This window comes from Caenorhabditis remanei, chromosome I (assembly GCF_010183535.1).
Source record: "Caenorhabditis remanei strain PX506 chromosome I, whole genome shotgun sequence".
NCBI lineage: Eukaryota > Metazoa > Nematoda > Chromadorea > Rhabditida > Rhabditidae > Caenorhabditis > Caenorhabditis remanei.
The window spans coordinates 1,834,977-1,847,480 of record NC_071328.1 but is presented as its reverse complement, the minus strand read 5'-3'; the positions used below and the strand labels follow the sequence as shown (position 1 = coordinate 1,847,480).

General features: G+C 40.5%; 1 protein-coding gene across 1 annotated transcript; it reads left to right on the top strand.

Annotated features, from left to right (window-relative positions):
* Positions 1 to 9,396: 9,396 nt before the first annotated feature.
* On the top strand, positions 9,397 to 12,143 carry GCK72_000248 (uncharacterized protein; the record flags this gene model as incomplete). The annotated part of the gene is made up of 4 exons (XM_053722360.1): positions 9,397 to 9,547; positions 11,271 to 11,430; positions 11,478 to 11,581; positions 11,995 to 12,143. The coding sequence occupies 4 exons, from the start codon at positions 9,397 to 9,399 to the stop codon at positions 12,141 to 12,143; spliced, it is 564 nt and encodes a 187-aa protein (XP_053591005.1).
* Positions 12,144 to 12,504: the final 361 nt, after the last annotated feature.

Sequence of the window (12,504 nt, the reverse complement as noted above, 5' to 3'; positions counted from 1 at the left end):
CATATCGTTGACTCGTCTGAGCAAATATATTGGCTCCGCTGGTGGAGCGGAGCCCCGGCGGAGCACAATATGTGTGTGCTCTTTTGAACCAGAATAACCTGCTACCCCGAAAAGTGAAAAAAAAGTTTTTTTTTTTGGAATTTTTGTAATCGCGCTCCACCGCTCGGCAAATGCGCTCTAATGACAACGCACTTTCCAATTTTGGCAATCGCGCCCTAATCGTAATATTTCAAATGTTCGGTAGAGCGCGAATGCTAAATATGTATTTTTGTATAAACGCGCTCTAATCGCAATTTTTGATTTTTAATTGCGATGGAGCGCACTTACTAAATTAGGGATCACCCCTTAAGAAAAAATATTTTTTCGACCAAACTTTTTTTTCTTTTTTTTTGTTTTTCCCAATTTTCGGCGGTCTTATCTATCTTGTGATGATATCATTTGCGGGCACCAATCACCAACATTTTCCAATTTTTTCACTTTTTTTATAATGAAAAATCGGGGCAAAAACCGCCGGAAAAACTAAAAAATCGAGTTTTTTAGCGGAAAAATGAGGGATTTAAATTTTTGACAATGCAAGTGCGCTCTACTGAACTCCTCGCTGAAATCCATGAAATTACTGGTTTTCTTTGTATTTTTTGCGATTTTTTTCGGATTTTTTAAAAATTTCTTGAAGGAGTCTGGTTTCAAACCCTATAAGGAGTTGAAAATTTAAAAATCTAAAAAAAAAGTAATTTTCCGGTTGAAAACTCGCTCCACCGCACTTTACAACCTTTTTTCTGTGATTTTGACGCTTTTGTTCGGTAGAGCGCGTTTCCTCCTTTTTGTCACTACTAGTAACAATCGCGCTCTATTGTACTCCTTGCTGGAAATTGAAAAATTAGAAAAGTAGAGCGCACTTACCAAAAAAATTTTTTTTTTTTTAAAGTTTTTTTTTTCAAAAAAAAACTTTTTTCTCTTTTTTTCACACGGCGTCCCCCTCTGACGAGGACGACGTCGCCCTCGACATCATCTGTCGACAGAAGGGAGTTTTTTTAATAGTAGAAAATGGGAGAGGCCATTCGATTGGCGTGGCAACCATCGATTTTCACTTTTTCTCTTTTCTTTTTTTTTGTTGAATTTTGTTAGGATGGCCTAGAAAACCAAATTTACGAGAAGTTAGGCCATCAAAACATATATTGGTTTGAAAAAGCAGTTTCTGAGGATTCCGATGATGTTTTCAATTTTTCGAAATGTTGGGTTTCAAGGGAGTTATGAAGGTTTGAAGTTGGTGGCCTAACTTTCTTTATTTTGGGTTTCTAGGCCATCTCAGGTGCCTTTCATCTAAAAGAGGAAAACTTGGCGATTCTAATGATGTTCTCAAATTTCGGAAATGTTGAGTTTCCGATGAGTTAGGACAGTTTCAAGTTGGTGGCCTAGAAATCCAAAATTTGGGTTTCTAGGCCACTTCGCCGATTTCATCGGATAGCGTGTTTCTGAGGATTTTAGCGATGCTTTTAAATTTCCGAAATTTTAAGTTTAAACGGAGTTATGAGCGTTTGAAGTTGGTGGCCTAGAAATCCAATTTTGATATTTCTAGGCCACCAACTTCAAACCCTAATAACTCCGCTGAAACTCAACATTTCTGAAATTTGAAAGCACCATTAAAATCATCAGATTTCGCTCTTTCGATTAAATTTTAATGTGGTGGCCTAGAAACCCAAATTTGGGATTTCTAGGCCATCAACTTCAAACCTTCATAACTGCCCTAAAATCCAAGATTTCGAAATTTTGAAAACGCTATTGGAACCAATGCATATTTTGGCGGCCTAGAAAACAAAAATTCGGGTTTCTAGGCCGCCTTCCTCTTGTTTTTCCTTTGGAGAAAAAACAAAAACAAAAAGTACACTCTCTCGTTGTTTACTGACTTTTTCAGCAGTATATGTCCTGTTTTTTAGTGAAATCGGAAGAGGAGTAGTACTAGTACCCCCTGGTGGCGAGAGGGAATAATATTTTCGACCTAATTTCGAAAGTGTTCGGTGGAGCGCACTTGCTATGTTATGTTTGTTTTGAAAGTTTTGGGGTTTTTGGGGTACCGAATGCATTCGTGCTCTATTGAGAATTAGAATTTTCAAGAAAAATCGATAATTTAGGTGCGTTTAATGAAGATTGTCAGTGGAGCGCACTTGCATAGAAATTTTTTTTCGGAAAGTGCGCTCTACTGCTCACTTCTCGTTTTGAAGTTTTATGGTTAAAGTTCCACAGAGCGCGTTTGCAAAAAAAGAAAGAATTTTTCTGAATTTTAGAAAGAAGAAAAAGTTTCACATTCTCAAAATGTTGGGTTCTAGGGCAGTTATGAGCAGGGTTGGGAAATTCCGGGCTGGCCCGGCCCGGCCCGGGCTGACAGAAATTTTTTGCCGGCCCGGTCGGCCCGGCTTCAAAAAATGTGCTCATTTTTTTCACATATTTTTTTCGAAATTTTCATTAAAAAATGATCAAAATGCTCCAAAATTCTCGTACACTTCAGTTTTTTATCGATATTCCAAAACATAGTCGAAAATTCGACTTTTTGCAAAAAAAAACTGAAAATTTTTTCAAAAAATTTCAAATTTCTACAGGAGCCGGGCCGGGCCGGGCCGGGCCGAGGAAAATTTCTCAGTCGGCCCGGCCCGGAATTTCCCAACCCTGGTTATGAGGGTTTGAAGTTGGTGGCCTAGAAATCTGAAAATTCGGGTTTCTAGGCCACCTAGTTTTATTTTATCGGAAAGGGTGTATTCTGACGATTGCAGTGGTGCTTTCAAATTTTCGAAATTCTGAGTTTGAGCGGAGTTATTCGGGTTAAAGTTAGTGGCCTAGAAATCCAAATTTGGGATTTCTAGGCCACCAACTTCAAACCCTAATAACTCCGCTCAAACTCAGAATTTCAATGGAGCGCGCTTGCATACTAATCAAATTTTCCCCATTTCCATCTGTTCCCTCCTATCCCCTTCTCTTATTTTCTCATGTTCGATTTTTCTTCTTTTCGAAAAAATCATCGCATCGAACGACTTTCGAAAGAGAACTATATTGACTTGACGGGGCAGAAATATGTACAGAAATAAATTCTCTGTGTACACTGACTGACACACAAACTGGTTAAACTTTCGCTGCGGGGCAATGGCAAAATTTTTTTTGTTGTTAAAATTTTCAGTCTTTTCAAAAAATTTCGGTAGAGCGAATTTACTTCATCAACTTTCTAAAATCGCCTGAAAGTGTGAAATTCCACAATTCTGATCGTGTTTTCAAAATTTGGAAATGCCGGATTTTAGGGGAGTTACGAGGGTTGGAAGTTGGTGGCCTAGAAATTCCAAATTCGGGTTTCTAGGCCATCATTTAAATGTAATCGGAAGAGCGAAACCTGACAATTCTAGCGATATTTTTAAGTTTCGAAAACTCACAGTTAAAGCGGAGTTATAAAGGTTTGAAGTTGGTGGCCTAGAAACCCAATTTTCAGATTTCTAGGCCACCAACTTCAAACCCTAATAGCTCCGCTCAAACTTAAAATTTCGGAAATTTTAAAACACCAATGAAATCGTCAGAATACACCCTTTCCGATGAAATAAATCTAGGTGGCCTAGAAACCCAATTCGGGATTTCTAGGCCATCAACTTGAAACCCTCATAACTGCCCTAAAATCCAAGATTTCGAAATTTTGAAAACACCGTTAGGATCCCGGGCTTTTTGGTGACTTCAATTTTGCCTGGCCTAGAAATCCTGATTTTCAGAAAACTAGGCCATGTACACATGTATTTTCCCAAAACTCGTTTTCCCATGAAGATAAGGGACCCTCGGGAGATTAGCACGTCGAGATCTTTATTTTTCCCTGTTTTTCTCTGATCCCTCTCTCTATCTCTCATCGGGCCGCCCGTTTTTCTGAATATTTGCTCTCTCATGTTCCGATGAGAATGGGGGATAACAAGGAGCCTCTTGACTCTCTGGGAATAGTGATTTATTATTTGATGATTTATGGTGTTAATTGACCAATTATTGATTTATTTTCTCCAGAACATTCTGTGGGCATTAGCACCCTTCAGAGGCTCAGACAGACCTCATTTACCGCAAAAAATCGGTAGAAATCGGATTTTTCGCTGGGAAACTGGTCGAAAACGCTATTTTCTGCGAGAAAATGGGATTTTTGAGTAGTTTTAGAAGAAAAATTCCGATTTTTTGCGATTCATATCGGTTTTAAGCAGTTTTTAGTGGTTTTTAGCAACTTTTAAAGATTTTTAGCGGTTTTTATCGAGTTTTGGCGATTTTCGGCGATTTTTAGTGATTTTTAGTGGTTTTTAGCAAATTTTTTAAGATTTTCAACGATTTTTGCAGTGACTGACAGTGTTTTTTGAGTTTTTAGCCCGTTTTTCAATTTTTTGCCTAATTTTTCAAAATTTTCCTGATTTCCCATCCGTTTTCAGTCTAAAACCAGCCATTTTTCGAGTTTTTTGGCTGAAAATCGAGAAAACAACGTTTCTAAGCGAAAAATCGTGGATTTTTAAGTCAAAAATCAGTTTAAATGAAAGATTATTGGCCTAAAAACTGTAAAATCGATTTTTCCGGAATAAAAACTTGAAAAACGACATATTTCTGGTGAAAATTGGTAAAATAAACATGATTTTCACATAAATTTCATTCAATTTCTACCCAGAATGTTCCTAAATCATTTATTTTCAGCTGTTTTCAACAAAAACTAGAAAAACTTGAAATTTCGTGATTTTTGATGTAATTTTTAGTAATTGTCAGTGGTTCTTACACTCAATTTATTCAATTTTTCCAACTTAAAGGAATTTTCACTTAATTTCACCTTTTTTCGCTCTGAAAATCGCAAAAATCGCTGAAAAAAGCTGAAAAATAAATTTAAAAAATTATTTTTTCAAATTACAGACTACTGTAGATTAGTGCATTTGTGCGTCGCGGTGAACATTCGAATTTCGAAATCATCCGCGAATTTTCCCATTTCCCCGCTGAAAATTCTCGATTTTTCTCGATTTTTCATCGATTTTCGCCATTTTTCTTGCATTTTTTCGTCGAAAATCACAAAATTCTCGTTTTTCCAAGCATTTTCATATCTTTTTCACCTATTTCCCCCTCAAAAATGGTTGTTTTTCGCGAAAAAATTTTTAGGCGAGAAAAAAGGAAGTCAAAAATGAGCCTCTGACGTCTACCACCCCAAGAAATTTGCCAAAATTCGGTTATGTTTTCCCCTCATTATCAGCGAGAGAGAAAATGAGAAAAAATTCTTTTCGAGACAAAAAATTTTCCTTCTCAGAAATGGCTGTGTCGGCCGGCTGAAAGTGATATGAGTCACAGAGTTCTTTCAGCGAAATGACGAGAGCTCTCCGAGAAAATTGTTGTTTTTTGAGTCACTTCCCCGTTGAGACGTAGTTGACTGAGACGACGACGAAAACAGGATCCAATGTGTGTCTCTGTGTTCGGAGAGAGGGGATTTAATCGATTAGAAAATAGTTGATTATCTAGCGCGTGGTATTGTTGAGAAATTTCGAGAAACCTTGAAATTTGGTGTTTTAGAACCAAAAATTCCGCGTAAAAAGGTCAAATGACAAGCTAAACGAGTAAAAATAGATGATTTTTTCTATTTTTCTCATTTCTAAATGAACAGTGCCCCGTGCGGGTTCTCCCAGCACTTTCCCTCCCCTATCCCGTTTGTTCAGGGGTAGAGGGAGAATAGAGAGAGAGAAAGCGGTGCGTTGCGGCCGCGACGCGTACACAAATTGTCATCCTGTGATGTGTTGTGTGTGGGTCGATAGCATTGGGTGGGTGCCTAGCAGTCCTGGTGACCCCCCGTACCACTTGACTATTGTCTCTCGGGTCCACGTGTCCCCCCTTTTTGCCAGTAGTCTGGTGGTGCTCTGTAGAAGACAGCCAGCTTCCTTTTGTAATTTTGGTCCCTTGGCTTTCTAGTTGTCATGTTTTTTGTCAGCTGATTCTGTTCTGCTTTCATAGAGATTTCCAGATTTCCAGACGATTGACGTAAATCTCTACAAATCTATATAATCTATTATGAAATCACACTTAAAATGATAAAATAAGCTGTTATTTCGTCTTTTTCCTCTCAAAAATCTCCACTTTTCGCTGCTATCAAATAGAAATCAATCAATAATCGTTCACATGATCGAATGTTCGAGACGTCCTTATCTTTTATTTCTGATGCAATTCAATTTTTTCGTTTTCACAACGACGACGACTTTTTTTTTCATTTCTATTGAATTTGTTGAACTTGTTCTCGGTGGGTTCTCGGTGGTTTTTCGCACTTTGAATTTCAAAGTTTGAAACGTGGCATTTTTGCAGTTTTCCTTTGAAAACCACCTGCCGAAACATTTCGAAATTCGGAACATTCGAGAACACACTCCGTCATCAGCATTGATTTTTTCTCTCTCTCTCTCTCCCTCTGTGTGACGTGGCTTTCGTATTTTTCGGGCGCTGTTTGGTTTGTCTCGATTAGACCCCTGAGACCCCCCTCTGAATCTTCGATTTTCTCCCCCCGCCACTTCCTCTCAGCCCAGATCTCGTTTCGATGTACTAAAAGGTCGGAAAACGAGAGGAGGGAGAGGTGGACTTTTCGGGCGACACAGCTGAAAAGTGCACTATTCGGGCGGTGCAGTACTTAGTCACCACCTCTCAAACCAAGCCACGCCCCCTTCCAGCCGGCCCCCTTTCAGTCAGGGCTCATTATTACGGCTTCGTTCCTTTTGACTACTTTTGTCGGCACTTTTTCCACGCCGTTGTTTGAGACCAGAATTGTTAATTAGCGCAGTTTCCACTTTCTTTCATCATTCTCCGCAATTATCTCTCTCCGTAGGGGAAGTTTGGCGGGTTTGTGTCGATCGACCGACGTCGTCCCATTTTGGTATCTTATCACGCTTATCAGTCAGCCCGAACTGTAGTACCAGTGGGCGTCTTCTTCAAATATTTTTGTATAGATTTGATGGAGTGTAGTAATCAAGACTAAAAAAGTTCGATTTTTTCGTACTGAAAGAGAAATTTGGATGTAAAATCTCAGTCTGTCTCGTGTGGTTAGTGAAAACGCAAGAGAGAGAAAGACTCGATCATGCGGCACTAGTGTACGGCGACAAGAAGGGGAGGAGGCAGCTGTCTGGTTAGATTGTGAGGCGCGGTTGCGTAGTTGTCACGTGAGAAATCGCATGTATATTGGTTGTCATTTTTGATACCAGTCAGGGGCCAATTTCAGTACGAAATAGTCGTTTTTTGACATGAATCAGGTGACAATTCCACAATTCCCCCCACTTAGAGGAGGATTACATCATTCTTAAACTCATAAACTCCTCGTCGCGAATCCTCTCGAATCTGCACTTAATGAGAGCTGAATATTGAATATTCAAGATGAATCATTTTTGAGACGGAATAAAAGTGCTTTTCCCTCTCGTCGCTCTCCCCGTGAAAGGAATGGGAAGGCGTAATACTAGGAAGATGGAAAAAAGGGGGAGAAAGAAAAGAGAAAAAAGAGACCCCCCTTCCTTCTTTCTTTTCCATTTCCCTTGGCAGTTTTGTGTAGTCTTCGTCGCTTCTCTTTCTCTCTGTCTATCTGTGTGGCGAGGAGCGCCGAGGGGAAAGTCTATTCGCGTGACGTGTATACGCCAACCCCAAACTCTCTCTCTCCGCATTTCGCTCCTCTAAGTCTTCGGCCCCGGGTTCAGTCTCTCTTTTTTCTCTCTTTACTGGTGGTTCTTTACTTCATTTTTCACCTTGTGACCTGCCCCGTCGATTTTTTTTCGGCGTGTTCGGTCATATGAGTGGAATAGAACTTCACAAAGTATTTTCAGTATCGCGTGATGACACGGCATAGTTTCATTTTTTTTTGTTTCGTTTGACCTGCCCTAGATCAAAATCGAATCGATAATCGATCTTTTCTAGAACTAACCAGTTATTCCTCGATATAGGCTTTCTTACTAACACTCTCCCTTCCCTTCACTACTACTCTCAATATGTATAGACGTAAGTTTGTGAGAGACAGAACCTTCTAGAGAATCCGGGTGCCATACGGCTGTGGAGAGCAGAGAAAAAGACGCATTCTTAGAGCTCGGCACAAGTTTTTAGGCGCGGGGAGCCGGGTGCCCAAGAGACAGGGTTAGCGGCCACAAGCTCTCAGTTTTCGGCGCGGATTTTTGCGTCTGACACCCTTCTCGACCTCAAATTTTCAGTTTTGGGCTGAAGTTTTGAGCAACAGAGCCCTTTTGACGCCGAAATTGGAGTCACTGGAGCTCTTCCAGGGGCCCTAATACGCCGATTTTTCGCTCTCTGGAAGCTTGGCAGGGTTTTCCCTTCTCGACGGCAAATTTCCAGTTTTGTGCTGAAATTTCGCTTTTCCTTCGCAATTTTACCCAATTTTTCAATCCCTCAGACTTCTAACGGCTCTTCCAGCGGCGCTAATACACCGATTTTTCGCTCTCTAGAAGCCTTTTCGGCCTCAATTTTTGAGCTAGCCTCAATTTTTGAGCTATTATGCGAAGCCTTCCAGTCCTTTCTATTCCACCTGCCCGGAGGCGTTAATCATGCGCCCAGTGGCGCTTGTTCCTTTTGAAAGAGGATGACGAGGCGAATCTTATGAAGTGCACGTTTCTCTCTCCCCAAGTGACCACATTTTTTATTGATGTCAGAGGGCTCGAGAGAGGAGCTTCAGGAACTGGAAAAGGTTCCGAGGAAATCTCATTGATTCGCTCAAAAGTGACGAGCCTGAAGGGGCCAAAAGTGACGGAAGAAGAAGAACTGAACCAACGTGTTCGTAATCTTTTTCGTTTTCTCTTCTTCGCTGAGATCGTTGAGAATTGTGTTGTGTTTCGGCAGTTTTGACGAAAAATTCGGGATTCTGAGGTTTTTTGCGCCCGGAAACGAGATTTTTACATTAAAAATGTAATATTTAAGCTTTTTAAAGCTGAAATTGCTCAATCTTTGGAATTTTCTGATTTTCTGGAGCTCGAGGGGCAATTTGCATAGGTGGGCTAAACGTTGCGTCATCTAGCCATGAGTCATAATTAGGTTCTTTTTTCTGGATTTTAGGGCTTTTTGCGCCCGAAAACTACATTTTTACAAACGCAAAAGTGACGAGCCTGAAGGGGCCAACAGTGACGGAAGAAGAAAGACAACGTGTTCGTAATCTTTTTCGTTTTCTCTTCTTCGTTGAGATCACATGATGACGTCTCTCTCTCTCTCTTTTTATGTCTTTCCCCATCTCCCCGCTGCGCTGTCAGTGTGTCGTTTTCATATATATATATTTTTGTTCTTTTTTCGCGTTGCCTTTGTTACATTTGACTGTGTTTTCTCAAGGGGACGACGACGTCTTATCTCTTGGAAAGTTTTCCTTCACAAAATTGACAAAATTGAATTCCAGGGCGTCGCTCAGGTCAACCAATGGAGAACGAACAACAGCAAGCACAGACTGCTCCCTCCTGCCGTGCTGGTTGCGGTTTCTTTGGCGCCTCGGCGACAGAAGGCTACTGTTCGCAGTGCTTTAAGAACACGCTGAAACGTCAACAAGATGCAGTCAGGCTTACCTCACCTGGTAAGTTTTCGATTTTATCGATTTATTTTAAAAGAAAAGATTCGACTTTTGTCGATAAAAGTCGGGGTGAAAATTGACAAAAAGCAGTTAAAAACCGCGTTTAGTATGACAAGTATTGCGAAACTAACTTGTGTCGTCGAATTTTATCGATTGATCGATTTCTTTGTCGTGTCGAAACACCACGCACACAAAACGAGTTGACAAATGGGATGGCGGCGCCCTTCCCCCGTCCCCGAGGCTATTTAGAATTGTGGTTGTTGTAAAATATGGCCTCGGAACGGCAGAAAGGGTCTTTGTGTGTGTGTGTGTTGCGAAAATTTGGGTTCTTTCTTAAATGGCAATTTGCATAGATGGGGACTAAATCCCTTGCGCCATGTGGAAATTTGACAATTTTGAAGAAAAATTTAGGATTTTGGGGTTTTTTGCGCCCGAAAACGAGATTTTTTGCACTAAAAATGCTACATTTTGAGCTTTTTACGGTGAAATTTCTCAATCTTGAGCCATAATCGGGTGGTTTTTCGACTATTTTGACGAAAAAATTCCGGATTTTAGAGCTTTTTTTTGCTCAAAAACCATTTTTACACTAAAAAAGGCTGAAAGCATAGCAGTTTTAGTGTGAAAATGTCGTTTTTGTGCGCAAAAACCTCAAAAAGCCGGATTTTTTGTTTAAATTGTCGAAAAAAGGATCCCAATTATGGCGCACTGGAAATTTTAGCTGTTTTCATAGTTCAAACAAAATTTATGAAAATTGGGGTGTTAATGGCATTTTCAGTCGCTTTAAAATGAAAATTCCACTTAAAATCACTATAATTTTCCCCAAATTAGAGTCTTTTGAAATTTTCAGCACCTCTGCTATGAATCATACCCCCTCCTAGTTTTCTCCCCTTTTCGCATGTCTTGAGATGTATCTTTTTTTGCATATATTGATGAGAAGAAGCCGTCCTCCCTCTTTCCTCGTCTGACTAAGCCCCACAGCAAAACTTTCGACGTGTGCATTATTGATGTGTTTCCAGAGAGAAAAAGCCGGAAATTTAGATCTTTTTCGAATCAGAATGAATTCTTTTTTTTTTATTGAAATGATAGGATGATGATGATTCAAGTGAACTCCCCCTTTTTTGATCACTCGCGATGTCTGTGGTGACCAACCAATCGGCGGTGGCGGCGCCGGTGTTATCATGATCATCAGCTGAATAGTTGGAAAGTGGGGGGGGGGTGTCTTATGACTAGAGAGAGAGACATGTGAAAAACGGCACGCGAAACGCTAAAAAAAACATGAAAATTCGAGTGGAAAAGTACTTTTTTTTGAGGAAAAGGGAGCTAGCGGTCTGAAAATTGGTCTAGAATGAGTTTTGAGACCTTTAGGAAATACAGCTGAAAATGGCATAAAATGTGTGGTTAAAAGATATTGAAATCGCGAGAAATTGGGTGAAAATTGAAAAAAATTGTGGAAAGACATTTCGAAATTTTGTTTTCCTATCGAATCATTGAAATAAAAGAATCAGAGTTATGATTATTCGTGATTTCTGATTCTTTTTGTTTCAATAATTTGATTGGAAAACAAAATGCCGAGATGTCTACATACAATTTGTTCCAACTTTCACCGATTTTTGAGCAATGTTTTGTTTTAAAAATGCGATTTTAAGCCTGAAAATGCAATCTGGCGTGCCTTTGGCGCGTTTTTCAGACAATTTCACTCAAAACCAAACTAATGAAAAATTTCCAGTTGTCTCCCCTTCATCAATGGCGGCCGCCACCTCCTCTGTCCTCAAATCTGACCCATCAAGTGTGGAAATTTGCATGAAAGCAGCCGTGAGTGCATCCGATGCGACGGTGAAGCTGGATTGTGAAGAGATTCTCAATGTGACTGATGATACGGCGATGATGTGAGTTGACTGAATGCTGAAAAATCAATACAATTTTCAATTTTTAGGGTTGCCGAAAGCACTGCGCCCACGACAATTGTTGTTGACGCGCCCGCGCCGGTGAAAAAAGCAAATAGATGCCATATGTGTAAAAAACGGGTTGGACTTACTGGTGAGTTTTAGATTTTGGAGAAAATTTGGCTTAAAACGAGTCAAAGAGCGATTCGGGGTAGATTTACGTCGTAAATCGGCTCCAAACCATCCTTGGTGTTGGTTTACGGCGTAAATCGACACCAATAGTGGATCTCGGCGTAAATCCACTTTGAGAGCCGATTTTGGGGTGGATTTACGCCGTAAATCGGCTCCGGACCATCCTCAGCCCCTTCGGGTTAGTTCACGGCGTAAATCGACACCCATAGTGGCTCTTAAGGTGGATTTACCGGGAGAGCTACATTTGGGATCGGTTTACGTCGTAAATCTACCCCGAGGTGGCTCTCAGCTCTGTAAATCGATATTATAGCCAATTTTCAGCCCCCACGGTCCCGTCTCTTTCAGCTCTGTAAATCTCTTATTATTTGTTTCCAGGTTTCTCGTGTCGATGCGGAGGATTGTACTGCGGAGATCATCGTTACGATCAGGCGCACAATTGTCAATTCGACTATAAGACGATGGAACGTGAAACGATCCGGAAAAACAATCCTGTCGTTGTGTCGGATAAAGTTCAAAGAATTTAAAGAAGCCCCCCTTCAATCATCATCTTGTGCTGAATTCCATAAACTTCTTTGTTCTTTGTTCTTTTTTGGTTTTTCCACCACCACCATCTTCTATCACAATTCCTCTCTGTCTGTCACTCTCTCTCTCTCTCTTTCTCTCTCTCGGTGTTGTTGTGTGCCGCGCGAGCCGCTCTCTCTTTCCATCCCATCCTACAACTAGTCTGAAAATGAAGCAGCGCCCTCTCTCCCCACCGAATATCAATTCTCTTTTTGTTTTTTTTTGTCACATCTTCATAGACTATTCATCCCCTCCCCCCCCCATACATACATTACATGCACCAATTCATCTTGAATTTTTCCGTCTCGCCCCGCCCCCTTTTTC